The 20,444-nt window shown below is 38.5% G+C and overlaps 1 protein-coding gene across 9 annotated transcripts in view; it reads right to left on the reverse strand.

Moving 5' to 3' along the window:
- PTPRK (protein tyrosine phosphatase receptor type K) overlaps window positions 1–20,444 on the reverse strand; it is a 402,963-nt gene that overhangs the window by 314,797 nt on the left and 67,722 nt on the right. For all 9 annotated transcript variants that reach the window (XM_054061582.1, XM_054061574.1, XM_054061580.1 and 6 more), the window contains exon 2: window positions 1,272–1,394. In XM_054061582.1, the coding sequence (XP_053917557.1) occupies window positions 1,272–1,394 (123 nt within the window). The remainder of the gene's footprint in view (window positions 1–1,271; window positions 1,395–20,444) is intronic.

Consider the following 20,444-nt stretch of genomic DNA (forward strand, 5'->3'; position numbering starts at 1 on the left):
GCCTAAGGATGACAGGTCTGGGAGAAGCAAGAAGCAGCTATCTTGTCATTTAGATTAATTCAAAATACAATTCCTCAAACTGTTTTCTTTCCATACAAAGTGTGTCTGCAGTCTAAGAATACCAACTTTTTTACAAAATGGTGCTTCTCTAACAATTAAAATACCTCCACCATTTTAACAAACCAAGTATACTCTGAAAAACACAAACTGAGAAGTAACTAATTCCTGCCTTCCTAGGGGAGATATTATCTTGAATTTGTTAATACAAGACGGCCATGGCTTCAGGGTTTAAATTTACTCTTCCATATGCAAACTTGAAGCACCAGGCAGTCCATTAAGCGTGGATCTTGTTCAGTCAGCTTATTTTGTAAGATAATGAGGCATGGTAACAGCTGGTTTTATCAGTGGCTTCAAAGCAGGGGGAACCCAGCTAGTTAGCAGTTAAGAAGTAAAATTACATATGCTAACCACCATTAATAATACACAACAATATAAAAAAGCAGGGGAAGGAGTGATGCAGAGGTTAGGTTACTTCTGTGTGGCAACATTTCCAACTCCTTCTCTACACATACCTCACTTCACAAAACCTTTCAGAAACAAATAAAATAGCCATGACCTTTTTTCCTCCTCTGCATGATTAATTACTTAATGTACAATTAATTGGAAAATGTAGCTGAATTTCAAATGCTTTCATTTTCTCAGCATATCATGCTGTCTGGGAAGCACCGATTAAGCTGTTCATCAAAGGTGAGCAGGCAAGGTCATGTAGGCTATACCTCTTCAGTTATTCATTACCTGTACTAAATAGTAATTAACAACAGCAATATTTCCATAAATCAAAGCTTTTCTGATTACCTTCAGATAATGAACAGGTGGGGGTAGGGAAGGAATCAGTGTATAGGATTTTGCATGTATCTTTCTTTCAGCATTTGTTCTAACGCATAGCTGAATAATTCAATCAATACATTAGCTGTCATTTAAGATGCAGAATTTCTCTGTGAGTCAACAAGAATTCCACACTGAATAAAAAAGAGGTTATGGCTTCCTTTCTCCTTTCCCTGTTCCCTCTAACTTTAAAGGGGGATTTGATCCAAGAAAGTTTCTCAATTACCAAGACTGTTAAATTCATTATTTTTGCTTCTTTTTATTACCTTCATTGTCAAGATTGAAGTAGAGATCACAAAGTATGGCCTTGAGGCCATATTCATTGAAGTCCTGAGTTTCTTAATACAGAAATTTAGCCCTTCAGTATCTGAGGAGGGGGTTCTCACCTTGAGGCATCTCAGGTGGCAAATAGTGAGGCTCTTGAGCACTGACATGAACCCAGTCAAAGTCATCATACAAGTCTTGGTGGTAGTCACAAGGTCCAGGACCATCTTCAAACGTACATCCACCTAGGGAAGAAATTTCTTATTAGTTTATTTAAAAGCAGAGGTTTTCCAAGAGTCAAGCATAAGTGTTCTTCCTGGACACACCACATCTACAGAGCCCACACAGCCTGTAGCATGGTTCACAGGGTTGCCAGTGCAAGCAAATACATCAGTGTTCTCTATTTTTAAAATGCCTCTGCTTCACACAACCAATTTTGCCCAAGACCACCATCTGCCAAACTAGGATATCACAGTCTGAGTCACTGAGCTCAAGGAAACCTAGCCTAGTGTCTGTGTGACAAAAACCAGTGATCTAAGCCAAGGTGGGAACAGAAAAGAGTAGACTAGGCTCAAAAAGTAAAGTTGCAAAACAACAGCTCCAACAGACTGTAAGCATAAGCAGACCAAACATCAACTATGAGGATAAACAGTGTGTCAAAAAAAAAAAAAAAAGCAATCAGACAAAATAATTAAAATTACTTCGGAATGAAATAATTGCTGCAGAATTAATTGGATAATCTTGCTTTATTAAATCAATCTCGTATAGCAGAACACAAATTAAAGGCACTTTTTCAGGGTCACACAACAGATATGAAAGCCTTACAACCAAAGTTGTGAGTAGAAGTGAAAGGAGAAAGAAGGAGGGGAGGAATGTAAGAATGGATAAGACAGGGAAAAATATATTCCTGTGTAGCATGGTAATGTTTACTCTACATCATTCAATAAGTTTTTAATTATATTTTTCACTCAAGGTAACTAAGTAGGGCGGGAAGAAGAGAGAAAAAGCACAATGATCATGGGAAGAGATCAAGGTTTGAAATAGAAGAAAAAGGAATCAAAAAAGCCTAGTTGAAGAAAAAGTACAGTGTAAACACAAGAACATACAGATGTCACATAGAGAACATTGTGACATCTGTTGTATCAATTCATCGTACGCAGTCCTTGAGTTTCCTCCTCTTGCTCAAATATGAAAGGCAAAGCCAGGAAAGAGTGAAAGAGAAAATATGGTGAATTCATCTTTATCTAGGCAGTATTTTTTAATCCAGAGAAGCAGTTACATAAGAACTCAAGAATTAGATTATAAAACAACTGCTAGAAATCAGGGGAGATATTTCTTGCATCCTTTCCTCCCTGTCTGCAGTAGCTAGGGCATATCAATCCAATTAACAACTGTCATTACAACAAAAATCCATCTTGTTAAGAAGACAACTCTAGAGTAACAGGAGCATTTGTGACTATCTCATTGTCTGACTTTTTGAATACAAAATATGGATGAGTACTGTAAGATTCAAGGACAAACAAAAAACAAAATCCTGATTATATTAAATTCTAGTACGATGGACCACAACCATTCCATCAACAGCAAACATCCTCCTATGCCTCCCAGGTTCCCACCAGCCCATACTACACCACAGAGAAGAATAGGTTGGAAGTGGGAAAAGGGGAGAATGAGGACCATGAAGAGCTACAGCCTAGGCTTATTTCTGCACTCTGTACAAGATACATGTGGCCTGCAATAAGGACCAGTCACAGAATAAGGAAGGGAGAATTGGGCAAGTATGTCAACAAACTGAGGATAAAAACATTTTTACCTGCCCAAAATGGGAATGATCAAATGTCATACAACAGGCAAAAACCGTGTTCATATTTGAAGAAGAGGAAGTCACTTTTACCATATTTCATCAGAAAATTTAGACTGTGTCACAAACTGACTGAATGTTTCATCTTCAGCAAGAAACAACACAAATAATTCCCACAGTTCTGCATAAGTATTTCACGTTTTGAATAATTGACAAAACAGCCTAAGTTTTAACTAATTCTGCTCTGCTAAAAACCAATGCCAGATACTCGTTCCAGCACACTACTAGGATCACTTGTTAACCAGCCTTTAGCTGGGAAGGATAAGACCAGGAGTGAAAGAACCTCTACACTGCAAAACCCTTGTACCATAAAACCTTAACTTTATATTTAGCTCCATGTTAGCAAAACATTCTGAGATGTTACTCTGTGACAACAGAGCACAGCACAGCAACAGCAAAAAAACCCTCCACATTTCATGTGCTGTACTCTGTTGGTTACCATATCTGTGTTACTGTGAAAGACTGCAAGGTACTAGAAGAGAAATATTTGTACATCAAAGAAATATTCCTGCCTTTAAAAGTCCCAACTCCACTGCCCTGTTAACATCTTTTCTAATTAACATCTATCATGATAAAGCCAGAAAGGCTTAGAACATAAACCTTGGTCTTTGATTTAACTTACAATACACTGCTATGATCACTCTAGAGCAAAAATGTACATTTCCTTTGACATTTAATTGATAAATGAATAGCAGTTTCCCTTAAAGGGAAGTTATCACTGTCTGCTGTTCCAGCACCAAAATGACATACAGCTTTGAAGCACATGCCTGCAGGGCACCCATTACCCTTTTTAATGGTTTAAGTGCCCTCAGTATATAAATTTAAACTACCAATGAATCTTGTAGTCTCATTTGGAAGATGAATGTCCTTAATTGCTCGTCTTTGTGCTCACTATTAATTTTAGTTATCAGGGTTCAGGGCAGCAATATCAAGTGCTTGTTAATACACAGCAAGCAATCCAAACCTCCTTGTGCATAGCACACCACTGGTGCATCCACAGTACAAGCAAGTGTTCATTTATTGCACACATATGAGAAAAGTTTATCGGGACAGATTCTTAATCCACTACAAAATCCACCCTACAACAACTGATTAAACCAGTGGTGTCCTCTCTTACGAACAGATTGTGAAACCTCAAGGTAAGTACAGTAAAAGCCAATGCTGTTGCAACTGATCCAGTATCACACAATGAAACAGACTCAGCATTTTAGACCACTTGCAGACTACTCCTTATGACTTAAAGCATGAGCAAATTTGGGCCTCCACTTCTCTGTTTTAATAGTCAACCGCCCACGTGCTATTTCAGTACTAAGGCACACTGAGACACAAGCCTAGTGTAACATGCCGTGCAGAGAAAACAGTAAGAGATGATGGGCGAGTGAAACATGCAGAAATCTATTCAATTCCCAATCATTTGTTCAAAACTATATATATTTTTAATCAATCTTTAACCACTCAAACATAAAACCACATCTGACAAACACACCGTAGGTCAGGACTTGTCAAGCTTGGCCACTGGACCACTCTCCATAGTAATGTAACAGCACTGTTAAAGGAAGAAGGTGAATGGGCTTGATGAATGCTCAGTTAAGTTCCAATGAGGTTCAGGAGCTGAACTCAAATACACATTCGTATTTGAGGGGCCTAGACAGGCTTGAGAGTGGGGCTGTGAGAAGCTCATGAGGCTCAAAAGGGCTAAGTGCAAGATCCTGCATTCCCAAGCACAAATATAGGCTGGGTAGAGAACACATTCAGAGTAGCCCTGAAAAGATGGACTTGAAGGGTGCTGGTGATTGAGAAGCAAAACATGAGCCAGCAGCGTGCACTTGCAGCCCAGAAAGTCAACTGCATGCTGGGCTCCATCAGAAGTGCAACAAGTAGGTCAAGGAAGGTGATTCTGCCCCTCTACTCTGCTCTTGTGAGGCCTCACCTGGAGTACTGCATTCAGTTCCGGAGTCCTCAGCACAGGAAGGACACGGATCTGTGAGTCTGGAAGAGGGTCACATAGATGATGAGAGGGTTGAAGCACCTCCCTTACGAGGACAGGCTGAGAGAGCTGGGGCAAACTGGCAATTCACTGTTTCCATCATCTTTTCCCATAAGCTTGAACAAGTTACTAACTTCAGCTTAAAAACCGCTAGAACCTCACAGGGTCCTCTTCAACACTGTTCTAAAATGAAAATTGATAAATCACGCTAGCCTCATAAAAATGCCCTTACTGAATGTCCATTTTCATTTATATAAGGTAAGGAATCTTACATGTTCATTATAAAAAGAATATATGAATATCCCACTCTGAAATCTCAGAAAAGAAATTAAAGCTCCAGTAAATAACAAGGTCATTAAGATTAACCTAAATTTAATCTTAAAATCCCAAAGATTAAACTAAATTTAATAAAGATCATATAGTCAAGGTTTACACATCACCTACGAAAAGCTATTTGAAGATGCTGGAGTGTAAAAACAAATTACATTTTTTAAAATGTTACCATGATATTTCCTTAGGAGCAACACTCATTACCGACACTGTTCTGTAATTTCTACTTCTCCTACATCCTTCCATACCAACCCAGGAAAGAAGTGAACTGTTATTTCCCCACCAATTTAAAATATAAATAAGCTTAAAGCTAAAAGAAGCATGTATCAGTAACTCCCACTGACTAATGGATATCCACTACAACTTTATGGAAGCCTCCCAGCTCATCAGCTCAGGAGAGAAAGGAAAATTCAGATTTTTAAGTAATTACCATTATCTAACAGTTCCAGTATTCACACTGCACTTCCTAGAGACCATGTTACCTCTACTGTTTAGAGCAGAAACATTGTTTCACACCAGTATAACGTGAAATTTAAGATGCCCAAAACATTTCTTATGGATGGCATTACAGAGATGCTACACTGGAGATCTACTGACTCCTAAATAAATTAAACTGTTCCTAGATATTATCCAGAAATTCTGTATGTCAATTTGAGTAGACCTTAACAAAACTCTAGCACCTTCTAAAATACACTCAGAAAAGCAATAGAATAAAAAAAAAAACAATTCGGAACATTCAGAAAACTACAGAATTCCTATAAATTAAATACCTATTGATAAAACTGACTCATTAAATATAACACGCATTTACTGGCCATGCTTTATACCACCTTCTGGACTTGGGTGGGGGTGGAAATGAAAGTACCTGATTTGGTTCCCCCCAAAAAAAATAAATATTGATTTTAGAAGTGTTCTTCTTGACTATTCCATGATTCTATGATTCTAAGTATTTCTATAACTTATTGGCATCGAAAGGATCTTTTTCAACCATAGAACAGCACACAGAATCAAGAATCATAGAAAGGTTTGGGTTGGAAGAGACCTTAAAGATCACCCAGTTCCAAACCCCCTGCCATGACCAGGGACACCTCCCACCAGACCAGGCTGCCCAAGGCCCCATCCAACCTGTCCTTCAACACTTCTGGGGGTGGGGCATCCATAACTTCCCTGGGCAACCCGTGCCAGGGCCTCAGCACCCTCACTGTAAAAAAATTCTTCCTAATGTCTAATCTACATCATCCCCTTTCCAATTTAAAGACATCCCCTCTCTTCCAGTCACTATATGACCTTGCAAAAAGTCCCTCCCCAGCTTTCTTGTAGCCCCCCTTCAGGTACTGGAAGGTCACTATAAGGTCTCCTCAGAGCTTTCTCTTCTCCAGGCTGAACAACCCCAACTCTCTCAACCTGTCCTCATAGCAGAGGTGCTCCAGCCCTTTGATCATCTTCATAGCACATCTCTGGATCCATTCAAACAGTTTCATATCCTTCTTATCTCTTCCAGAACTGGACACAGCACTCCAGCCTGGATCTCACGAGAGAAGAGGGGAGTACAGGGGGGAGAATCACCTCCCTCAACCTGCTGGGCATGTTTCTTTTGATGCAGTCCAGGATATGTATAGAAGATACAGTACAGAAGAATACGTTTACAGTTTATTTAACAAGATCTGTTCTCATACCAAACTGCTTCTGGTGTTACACAAAACACACAGGTAACATCTTAAATTTCAGGCTCCTCAATTTTGAAGAGCTGGTTATAAGCCCAGGAATGTATCCTCTAAGAACAAGCAGATCATTAAGACAGGAGGAAAAAATTCTAGCATGAAAGAAAAGTTCTATTACAGGCACACAACAAACTTCCATCATCACAACTTTTCCTTTACGTAGGGATCCATTAACAGTAGCTTCTCAGGGACTCAGACGTATGAAGGTGTCACACCAGGAATGAAATACTCTTTTCTCATCCAGCTCAAATGATTAGTTGAAACAATCTGCTCCTTTTATTCAACAGCATGCTTTTCTTTTTCTCCACCACCTGCTGTAAAAGTATAATGACTAACTCTAAATCTATCAAAGTAGATAGCTCCACGGTAAGAAGCTAGTACAAAATTATGTTTATCTGGGATGTCAAGTAAAAGTCCTGTGAAAATTTACTTTTTATCCTCACATTGATTAGCGAATTCAAACCCTGAAGTATATAGCCTGAAGGTGCTATAGCAGGTCTCTTGTCAGTCATATACCCAGGAACAGGCTCTGCTTTTAAAATCACCCACCTACCACATTAATTTACCCGTTTCTATCACAGCATGCCTCTAAGCACAGGCATCTTCTCAAGGCACTGCGTTATTTCTGTTACGAGCATTTTAAAACACATTGACTGCAGAGTATACCTATTAAGGATATACTATGAACTGCTGTTAATGCAGTTGAGAATAAATTTTAATAACTTACGTTAAAATTCTTATGTTCAGTATTACCTACTGAAATATAGCTGAAATAACCTTAATTAAATCATAGAATCTAAAAAGACAGAAGGTCAGAGGCACTATTTAATTTAGAAAAGAAAAAGAATAACCAACTGAAACTAGCAGTACTTAAGTAAAATGACAGGTTCCCCTATAGGGAGAAGCCATACTAAATGCTAAGAATATTTATCTACTTTGCAGCAGTATCCTATTTTGTAGTACTAGAATTCATTACACAAAACACAAGTGATTACAGTTAGGAGGGTTAAAAGCCAACTAAAGTCAATTACCTAAAAACACCTTTCAAACATTTTCCAGCTTTGTTCCCACTATCAGTATGTTTTAAATCATTCTCTTAGCTTATTACCTCGAACATGGAACTCCAGGTCTCATCCAAAACCACCACTGGAATGTAGACACCAACGGGTTAATAAGAAGATATATGGCCAATTATTTCTAAATTAGTGCTATTTTATTCTCATTTTAGGGTTTTTAGTGGTGGTGTTAGAACACTCAAATAATCTATATATCCCTATAAACAGCATTTCAGAAAAGGAAGTGAACTAAATCACACTTCAATCATTACAAGCTATAAATCACCTTGGCATTAAAAACCAACCTCATCCGCCAACAGCCATAAAGTAGTACTCATAACCAATATCAGCAAAACAAACAAAAATCCCACACATGCCAAAGAGGTCATAACAAAGTCAAATCTATGCATACTACTTTTTTTTTCATTTTGTATCAGTCTTCCATATTCCTTATTAATAAAATTGATTGGCTTATTTTAGAAAGAAAAGATGATTACTTGAAAGATATTAGGTAGAAATTACTAAGAACGCAGGAAGCTTCATGTGCACATCCTTTCCTGTAATCTGCAGGAAAAGCTCTCACTATTAATCCCAGCATTTATCCTAACACCAAAATTTTAGGAAAGCATGAAGCTTTAGATTGTAGTCTACCTGGCCATGCCATTTATTAGATTCCTTGTAGTAAATCACATTCCTTCTCTCTATATCAGGCCTGGGAAAGGCTTCTTCATCTCATTTCAAAAGCTTCAAAAGATTTCAACAGGAAACCTTTCCACGCTTTACCGCAGTGAACAGGATGGAAAAAGGAAACAGATGAAGGGATGGGAAGATCAGCCTCTATTACACTATCTGTCCTTTAGTTTCCAAACTGAGCAAAATCTAATCTAAACAAAAGGGTCTTAAAATTGCCTCCTATTCTCCAGGGAAAAGGAGGTTTTCTGTTCATTACTGAAGAGGTGACAACAGGTAGCTGTGAAGAGCCACAGTTGCTTAATGTCTTTTTCATATTTTCTTCATCCTTCACTGGCACAGACAAGGCAACAGAGAGAAAAAAGCACCATATATGCAGATCACTTTATACAGCTGAAGCTACCAAGACAATTTCAATCAGAAGATACTTCTGAAACCACAAAGAGATTCACCAGTTTCATGAAATTATGAATAGATGTGTTGACATCCACAAAACACTGAAGCTATTTGGTATTTCAGCTCATAGGCTTCAAGCTTTAGCATTCCTCCTGTGCACTGAATAGACTTCTGACCAATTGCACTGCTGACAGGGAATTATACCATTTGAATACAAACATCGGGGCGACTGAGGGGTGGAATCAGTACTTGAGAAAAATAAATATTTTCATGACTATACCAAGAGACACCAAAACACCAGCAAGCAAATTCTGACTTCAAGGATGCAATCAGAAGCTCCAAAATGAAATTAGTCACTTTGATTATTTATGGATATGTAGTCTTACAACACTGCTTCTGAAAATAACACCTTTTTCCAAGACATTGTTAGTGCTTATTTATGGAAAATCTTATGCAGATATCAGTGTCTCTAGCATTTCTCCTAAATGTTCTCACAACATGCTGTTAAAAGTTAATGGATAAATGTGATTAAACTCAGTAGGAGTGCTGAAGGAAGACAACTCTACATCCATTACACTAAATCGCAAAAACTTCAATCCATTCAGAGTACTAGGTTATTTTGTAACCTACTGTCCAAGAAAAAAAAAAAATTCTAAAATAAGGACTTGGATGGAAAAAGTTTGTAGCTAAACTTCCATCTCTACTGATGGAAGCAATTCAAGTAGAAAAGGAGGCCTAACAATTGCATTAGCCACCTTATTAAAGCTTTGATGGTTTAACCATAAAACAAGGTGAAGGGAAGAAATATAGGTTATTTAAATTTGTTCTAATAACCATCTCTTATTGAGAGCAAATACAGGTATAAAAATTTTTTCAACAGACGAAAGAGAGAGTTTCCAGCTGGACAGCAGAAGCAACCTTTCAAAAAAAAAAAAAGGAGTCTCATTTAAGAACGACAGAAACGATCACAAGTTACCACAGCATCAATTCAGAAGCCAGACAAACAAATGAAAAAACGAGCTAAAAGTACATCAGTTATACAGACTAAAATATAAGCAGAGCTCAAGGAGCCAATGTGAAAGCTGAGGACTTACTGGGGGGAGGTGTGCATTGGACTGTACATAAAATTTTAAATGGTCATGCAGAAAGGAAGATCAAATTAAATGTAAGGAAATGGAAAAAGCTCTGATGTTGAAAATGACAGAAGCTGTGCCAAAAGGTCATTTCTGAGGTCACATAAACAGGTAAGTCCAAGAAGGTGGAGAGACGATCAAAAATTTCAGTCATGGTATAAATCCAGAGTCACAAGAGGACGACAAGAACCTCTCAGAAGAAATCTTTCAAGAAACAACATCAAGGTACATGAAAAATTAAACTACAGGCAAATCGCAGAACTTAGGCAAGTTAATGAGAGAGGTAATATAATATCGAGATCATAAATACGCCTTCACATACAAAGCCACTGCTAAACTAAAAGGCAAATCCTTTTGCACCAGAAGTGCAGTTACTGCTCTGGTTTCCCATTTCAGAGTAAGAAAATAGTCATAATCAGTTTAATAGTTGGCATATCTTCTTGTGCAATTCAGCAACATTCTCATGAAAGAAAGGCTAGAAAGAAGGATAATGTAAAAATATTTTGAAAACACAGTGAAGGCTTCTACACTCATAGGAAAGGCCAAGTTCCCCAACTTAAAGAGAGACTTGCTGAGATACAGACCAGCAAATAACAGATTTCAGATGTACTGACTTCCAATCTAAAAATCAGACAACGGTTGAGTTTTCAAGGAACTTCTCAAGGTCATCTGGTCCAACCTCACTGCTCAAGCAGAGCCACATACAGCCAGTTACCCAGGGCCACATCCTCACAGTTTTTTAATGTCTCTAAAGATGAAGACTCCACAATCTCCCTGGGTAAACTGTGTCATTGCTCAGTCACCCTCACAGCAAAAAAGTGTCTTATATTCAGACAGATCCTCTCTATGTGGGAGACAGTGTTAAAATCCTCACCAATGTTTAAGAAGATGATATTTACCACTGTCCTTCATGTCTGCAAGCGGTTTCAGAACTAGTTGTTTCATGCCCTTTCTGCGATCAAGGCATGACTGACTACCCTATCCTTTCTTGGGTTCTCCTTCTTGCTTTATGTATTATTAAAATACTATGTCATCTTAAACTTCTCTTGGTAATACCTCATATTTTCTTTGATATCAAAACAAAGTTCTGTACATCCTTACAAGTTTTACTAGGTTTTATTCAATCACACCTACAACATGGACTACAAAGTAAATAAAAACTAGAATTATATGAAAACTTTTCATACTAAACCAGCTGAGAGCAGCAAACACAAAAACAGACATTCATCCTTTTTTTTTTGTTATGTCTTCCACTCTTCCTCTTCAGACTTACAAACCTAAGCCTTTTGTTAAAGGTACAGTGAGGAATCAAACAAACAACAAATCAATTATTCATTTCACATGCTACTCTTTGCATTAGTTACTTTATTTTACAGCACAGAAAGACTTATCAAAATATTTAATAGACTATCAAGAAAATATTTAATAGACTATCAGGAAAATATTTGATGTGGATTTCATGAGGAAAGAGTCATCCAACAGCAAGGCTATTGAACACACTTGGAGCACACACGCACGCGCTCACACACACAAAAAGATGGTAATAACTCACTTTCTCCTTCACATCTTGTACATAAAATATACTGATTTAACATATCAGTTGTGCACATAAGCATACACTGTCTCTTCTCTCATCACAATTAGTCATCAACAAGATTTCTGATGAAGAAACAAGCCATCACATCATTTTGAGTAAAGCTTACTGATATGCCATCATACATAGCTTTATTTGTGCAATAAAAAAATATCCTCTCCAGACAAAGTGAAATAGATATGTAAAGCTCTAGTACAAAATCACTATTTTAAGGTAGAAATATTTACAATCAGAATTGTATTTCTGCTACAATTTAACAAACAAAGAAAATGCTATTTCATGACTCCCCAGGGAATCAAACTCAAGGACTTGAAACTTGTATTTTTATCTGCAAATCTGCACTTTAGTTTCAATAGAAATAACTATCACAGGAATACTTAGATGTATTATAGTATTTTTCTAGCAGATTCAAGTTGTATTTAATCCCTCTACTTCTTAAATGGAGAAATATTCTCACTGGGGTAGCTCTGTGAAATGGTGTAATAGATAAGACCGAAGGTTAGATGAATCCTACTTTAGACTATGCAATGAAGTTGTAGCATTTTGGAGCCAATTGTCTGCCTGCGCCCTGCAGGCATACTGCCCAAGGCAGTAAGGAAAACAGAGAAACATGGTTCCTGCAACCTTACAATTTCAGTACAGAAATGATAACATATCCCTTTATGTTATACGTTGCACAAAAGTCAAGTACAAGAAAAACTATGTCTGAAAACTGTAGTTGCAAGCATTGGCAAGATACCAATAACAGTGTTTAAACAGACATTTACCACTCAGTCTTAAGATCTTAAGGCTGAATTAGGTATTTTCATTAAAACACCAGCTTGATGCTAAATAGCAGTCAAAAGCTAATTCAAAAGTTGGAAATTATAAGGAAAGAAATTAAGAAAAGAACACAGAACATTTATTCGCAACATTATAAGCCACATCCAAATATGGTTCTGGTTTTCCACTTCCTAAGGGTTACAGAAAAAATTAAAAAAAAATAATTAAAAAAAGCCAAAGACTTAGAGAACATCCAGTAAAGATAATCAGACGACGCTTGAATTATTACTCATAACTTAAAAGACTAGGAATTTTCAGCCAGAGATGACAGAAAAAAATAGAGTGTACCCTCAGTGACAAGAAGAGAACAGAGATCAAGCACTTTTTTTGTCTGTGAAACAACATACAAGGCCTTCCAATGAAGCTGTGGAGTGTCACGATCAAATTAAACATCACAGAATTAAGCACACTTACAGACTTGCAAATGACCAGAAGAGAGTATAAAATCAGGGAATTTTCACATTCAGCTAGAACTTGTACAAATATTACGCGCTTGTGCTTTCACGTTTTCAGTCATTCTTTGCTAGTGTATTCATAAAAATGTGTATATGACAAAGTACTCACCTTTTGGTACACCATTACCTACAAAGGGGCAGTTTGCTAGTGAAATGAAAGAGACAGTAGCAAGATAAGCTTCTAAAAACTATCAGTCAAGTGAAAATCCATACTACATTTCATCTGACAATGAAAACCATATGGAAGAAGAAAACATCTGAACAGTTTCATGTTTGTTTGTTTTTTTAAAACCAAGAGCATAAATGTGAATTGTTTCAGTGGGCAGTGTGCGTGCTGATGCTTGCATTGTCTCCATATATATAAAAAAAAAAATCCTCCATAAAAGAAGATCTTTCTCCAACAGTTTAGTTTTTGTGTACTATAACTTCAAGAAAGTTAAAAATTGGCTCTGCACTACCAAGTTATTTTAAAATTAAAATACAGAACATAACACAGTCAGAAGAAAATACTTCATAAAGATCAACACCTAAGAAAGATATAAAAATGTTTAACACAATATAAAAATTAATATTTAATAGCCAACGTGTAATCTGGATGCAATGAATAAACCAACAAGCGTTATAAAATGTTGCCAGTTTTAAATCAAAACTCTTTAGTACCAGGGGAATATGCAGAATTTGTAATAACAGCTTCAAGGTTTAACCAGAAGCTTCCTCCCCTCTAATTTTTTGCCATATCAGTCCACCCTACAAAGTATAAGACAATGGAAAAACAGAAGTGTTTTATTTATACCACCATACAAGTAGGTCAGTCATTTTCATAAGGAATAAGAAGTGACCGGTACAGACTACTATAAACTGCAGGGTTAAGTTCAGGTACAAATCCATATCACCCACCGGCACTGTGAGATTCTATCCTCTTTCATTCCCTGTAATTGTGAACATTCACATACACTTCAAACGGACAAAGATGCAATCCAGGTCTTGTCCACATTTCATCAAATACATTTGTAAACATTTTCTGGATGGGTCTGACTCCTGATACAAAGCGATCTCCTTCTGCCTAAACTGAACCTCAGCCCGCCTTTCTGATAACATTTGGCTATCATGAGAAGCACAGCACAGTTACAACAATCTTTTCAGTCTTTTACTCCAGTCTTGATCTGAGGTCAGCACGTCTTTTCTCAAGTACTACTGACACCATCATCCATCATTCAAATCTGCATTTAAGCCTCTTCTTGTGTCCTTCACTCCAGCTATACCTGATTTTTGAAGGGTAACTAAATAGCTTCTGCAAGACATACTTTCTCTGTAACTCTCTTCCAGCTTTCATCTCTCCTTAACCCAATCACTTCAGCATCTCCTCTCTGCCCTTGACAAATGCGTCTTCTCCCACTCTTATCTATTCACAGTACTGCTGAAAAGCCTCTCTTACAGCCCACCGCTTTGGCTGCCTTCCACTTGCACTTCCTCTCTCTCCATTTTCACAGAACAAACTTATTTTTGTAACCATTCACTGTTTATGCCCACTTACAGAAAGCGAGCCAATTAAACTCAACAGAACTCGTGGCAGCAACTGGCAGAAAACTATTCCTTTGTTGTTGTTGCATTTGGCTTTCCCTGGTTTAGCTGGTTAAAACAACCCAGAGTGTTAAGGGGAAGGTGGGTTTAGGGGTCAAACAATTGCCAAAAAAAGGAGATTATACAAGTCCATTGCAAGAACAAGAACTAAGACAGATGCACATAGAGGGAGGCAAGAGAGCATGGAGTGTTCAGCATGGGTAAGCAAACCATTTGGTTGGCTAGGTTTCATGCTTCTGGCTGCTCATAGGTCTCCAATGCAAAAATTACATACTACTACACTCATCAACGTTGCCAACATCATCTACTTACAGCCAGAATGGTCCACCTGGCAAAGGCACAAGTGTCATTGGTAGCTAACAAACTGCAACTGTTCTTTAGAGGGAGATTTTAAGTATAGCCGCCCTGATAGCGTCTCTGGGGTTGAGCATGAAGAAGTCCTAGCATGTCTCTATTCACAGAGCCAAATCAAGAGGCCAAAAGCATTATTCAGCAGTTTTGCACTGTCAGTATCCTACCAGATACAGAGAAAAGGAACTGAAAAATTTATTTTATTTATTTATTTTTCCCTAGACAAAGAAAAGAGAGACATTGTCAGCACCTTCTCATACAAAACAAGTCTTTGTAGTGTTTACACGCATTTAATGCCCACATATCAGATTTCAGGGAAGGCGCAATTCAACAGTGATCAGTCTGTCCTTGGATGGCAAGTGAGGTCTCCTATCTAGCAGTCACTGTGGCATCCATGTACCAATATGCTTTAGTTTTGTTCTTTGTATAGTCCAGTTGTATGGAAAACACTCCCCTTTCACAGTGCAATTTAATTTCACATAGAGTTAACTCGGCAGGCACAGCATTATATATGCAAGCCCTGAGAGAAAGCCTTCATTTTACAACAGTTCACATGCCATAGTACTTGATTTAAATGAATCTACAAGTGTACTACAATCCAGGAAGAGATGCATGCTGTGCTACGGTGTTCACCAAGGGGAAGTTGAGCCATAACAATACCATTTTGATCCCATTAGCTCAACTTCTTGCTTGTTCACAGCACTAAGGTGAACAATCATCTTCTGGGGACAGAAATAATCACCTTCAAAGCAGGATAAAGATCAGTTATATTCTGAAGAACTAAATCACCCCTCAGCATTTGCTGCAAGGTACTCTAATAATCCATCTTCATGGACTAGCCAAGAAGATAAAGCTAATTTTTAGTCTGTCTTTGTTTTGAAGGTCTCAATTTGACACCCCATTTTGCAAATTTATAGTAGAAAACACTGATGGTTGATGTCATGTTATTCTGTTTAGAGGGTATACTAAGGCAGTCTCTAACATACCTATCCAGAATAACCCCTAAGCAATCTGTTCCTGCTGTGCAATGCTCTTGTAACCAGCCACCATTTTTACTATCTACAGAAACGGCTCAAATGAACAGATTTTTAAGAGTCATTATAAGTGCTAGTGCTTCACATCTTCAAAGCCCTAATCAGCGCTTCCCTTCAATCCACACAGTACAGTTATCTACGCTGATGACATCTGCCTGGGTACCTAATCTCAATCGTTTTCGAATCCTGAGGGAACCACAAATTGCAAGCTGGCACTTACTGCAGACTCTTACTACAGTTGGCATATTTTCCATCTCTAGTAACGCTTTCGTGACTCCATAGCAGAGCATTTCCCAAAAAAGAGCTCTACTAAAACAATCCACATCTGTTCTCTCTCAGCATCACCCTCAGTAGGTCTCTGACTTACCACGGCCATCTGATAAAATTGGATGCAACATCCTCCCTCCAAGCCCCAAAATCACAATAATAGTCTACACAGCAACAATATTGGATCTACCCAGGGATCGCTCATAGTCTCTGGACATCTGCTCTCGAGTGCTGCTACTCCACAGCCTGAATATCATGTACCACTCTAGGCCCTCCTACCTTACGTGTAGTTAGCTGTCATGCAACTCCACACTACTGAGTGTCATTTCAGACTACAGATGGCATCTCTACCCCAGCTGCCACTGCTGAGTCATACCGCTCAGTCATTTGCTCACTTTGAATACACATTTGCTAAAATAGTCACAAAGATTGAAAGCTTATTTGACTTACTGTACCCAGATCTGTTTTGGTATCAAATCTCGAATTTTTCTTACTGCCAGCTTTGTCACATTGCTGTTTGTACGAGGCAACTCACTGGAAGAAGATAGAATGCCACTTGGCAACTTCAGGATGCTTCTGAATCATCCATTTGCTGGTCAGATAAAACCTTGGTGCAGGGAGGCAGCATGGGACCTAGATGGATTCCAGCTGAGCTGAGGGGCCAGCACATCTGCATGCAGATACAGAAAGTGGCAGTGTCCCACAGGACAGGCTTCAACCCAGAGCGATCACAGGCTAATCCAAGAAATTTCATTTCTAAAACTGCTACAGCTTGGTTTCTGTACATATATCAACAGTAGTAATGAAATTTGGAACTTGATTACTGGAAATATTTTGCTAGTTTCCTCCTAATCCGTCTACTTCAACCCACTCAATATTACTACATTCAATCCACGGACTAGGGAATTAGAAAATCTCAAAGAGGAAAAATGCTCGAAATGAAAAGTATTAATTTGTTAACAGGGAACACAAAACTGAAGGAGACCGAGTGCCTGAATATATTTTAATTCCTTCAGCATTCAGTTAGACAAAGGCATACACTCACCAGTCCATCACCATACTTCGTAAAGAAAGCATTAGGCAAGGTAAATGTTCTCAAATATTACTCAAGACAAGTGACTACCTACCACATTATACTTATGCAATTGATAACACTAAAAACAACAAGAGAGAGTCAGTCTTCTCTGGCTCTGAATCAAATAACTACCACTAAAAGTTAGGATCCCAGCTAATCTTCAGAAGTCCTTTGCCACAGTAAGAATAACACGACAAGGATTCTGCGCATTTTATGAAAAGCAACTTTCACCAGGTTGATAAGGCAAGGTAATCCCCACCTCGTGCCATCATCTTTATATTTGTACATTGTACAGAGGAAATGTAAAAGTTAAGACGGAAGGAAATAAGAGGATGAACAAAGGACTTTTTCCTTAGGCCAAATAGTTTTTAGTATCAATGCTACTCTGATGAGGGCTTAAAATTTTGTGTTTTCTTGTATTCAGGAACAAGCAGACATCTTCATCCTTTGATGCAGCAATTCATTTCTTCACTGCTTTTAGATATAGCAAACAAGGAATTTGCAACTCCAATTTCAGAAAGTAAGCAGAGGAGGATCTAATTTGAGTTCCTTTTAAATTATACAGCCATAAATGAATTAGCATTATGTTTATTCAATCAACATGTTCAGGTCACCTTCAAACCTCCTGCTACCAATTCATAGTATCATAGCATCATAGGGACCATATTCATATGCTAGACTAATTGCTTCAGTTTCATTTTTCTTTCCTCTGAAGAGGAAATTCATATTTGTAGCTGTAGACCTTGAAGAGCAGGTGGAGGACAAATTTAGTTTTTTGGTTCTTTTAAAGTCTCGAAACAGTGTTCAGTTTTCACTGTTTCCAGAAAAAAAAGGCTAGGATCTTCAGTTTCTAATTTTTCTATTCAACTCACAATTTGCAATTTAAAAACTTATGGTCAATTTATAATTCTAAGTACTTTTAAATATTAAATGAGACAAGATTAATATCAGAAATCTAATGAGAAGACAAAATTCTATTAAAGAACCTCTCATTTAGGAATTGCAAATGGTACTGCTGTCAACAAAGCCTACACAGTAAGCCCCCCAGAACTGCCACCTCACTGACATCCAAAACTCCGTGAATTATCACACCATGGTCATAGTCTAAGGTAACCGCAGGAGTACTTCTGATTTGGAACTTTTACCAGCTCACATTTCACAATGTCATTTCCTTATGAAAATTAAATGGTCTTACATATCTACAAGATGGAAACACCGGTGCTCTAATCTATAAGCAACTAGCTGACAAAAAAAAAACGTAGTCATTGTAATTTTGCACAAAACCACTAACTGGCCTATGGGAGAGAGCACTGAACATTGCTGCTGATGCAAAGAACTCAAGCAGGAGAAAGTGTCAGTTCATGAAGAGTAAGAAGCTGAGAAGCAGCACTGGAGTGACACAGTTCTGCCCTGTGACAGAACCCTGCCATAGAGTTCTCTCATCAGCTGTGCCTGAAGTACGTAAAAGCAATGTGAAATAAGCTTTAGCTGTTACTCAGGATTAAATACAGTAGGAATACGTAAGTGTAGACTGACGCTAAATTTACAAGAACTTTTTGACACAGTTTTGGGGTTTTTGTAGTCAAAATGTTATATATACAGGGGCTATTTACACATCTTAATGCTTCTAATGCAGCAGCCTTCAACTCAGTCTGTTAAAAATAGAAGGGAATGGGTAGGAGGGGAGGGCCTCCTCTTAATCAGCAGCATCTTATTTTAAATGAATAGGATGAAACAAAAAAAGGGAAATTAAGAATAAGTTTGGAAACATGAAAGAGAAGGATAGCAGTGAATAAGCATTAGATGTTATACTGTTTTTTTCAAGCCAAAGGAAAAAGCCTTTATATTTAATTATTTTTAAATAAGCCATCAATACAAATCAAATAGAAAGAAAGAATTGAGAAAAATCAATAAAAAATATTTCTACTTAGAATCACTGTTGCTATTTACTTCATAACTAATTATCATAGTATCATAGTATAGTTAGGGTTTGAAGGGACCTTAAAGATCATCTAGTTCCAACCCCCTTGCCATGGGCAGGGACATCCCACTAGATCAGGCTGCCCAAGGCGCCATCCAACCTGGCCTTGAACACCTCCAGGGATGGGGCATCCACAACCTCCCTGGGCAACCTGTTCCAGTGTCTCATCATTCTCGTGGTGAAAAAATTCTTCCTAATTTGTAGTCTAAATCTGCCCCTCTCCAGTTTATACCCATTCCCCTGGTCCTGTCCCCACAAGCCTTTACAAATAGCCCCTCTCCAGCTGTCCTATAGGCCCCCTTCAGGTACTGGAAGGTCGCTATAAGATCTCCTTGGAGCCTTCTCTTCTCCAGGCTGAGTGAGTCCAACTCTCTCAGCCTGTCCTCATAGGGAAGGTGCTCCAGCCCTCCGATCATCTTTGTAGCCCTCCTCTGGACCCATCACAACAGCTCCATATCCTTCTTATGTTGAGGATTCCAGAACTGGACACAGGATTCCAGATGAGGTCTCACAAGAGAGGAATAGAGAGGCAGAATCCCCTCCCTCTTCCTGCTGGCCACGCTTCTTTTGATGCAGCCCAGGATATAGGTGGCCTTCTGGGCTGCGAGCGCACATTGCTGGCTCATGTCATGCTTCTCACCGACCATCACCCCCAAGTCCTTCTCTGCAGGGCTGCTCTCAACCATGTCATCCCCCATTGTGTACTGAAAACAGGGACTGCCCCGACCCCGGTGCAGGACCTTACGCTGGGCCTTGTTGAATCTCATGAGGTCCTCACAGGCCCACTTCTCCAGCCTCTCCAGGTCCCTCTGGATGACATCCTGTCCTTCCGGTGTGGCAACTACACTACTCAGCTTGGTGCCATCTGCAAACTTGCTGAGGGTGCACTCAGTCTCACTGTTGGTAACATTGATAAAAATATTGAACAGCACCACTCCCAGTACAGACCCCTGAGGGACACC

This window comes from Cuculus canorus, chromosome 3 (assembly GCF_017976375.1).
Source record: "Cuculus canorus isolate bCucCan1 chromosome 3, bCucCan1.pri, whole genome shotgun sequence".
NCBI lineage: Eukaryota > Metazoa > Chordata > Aves > Cuculiformes > Cuculidae > Cuculus > Cuculus canorus.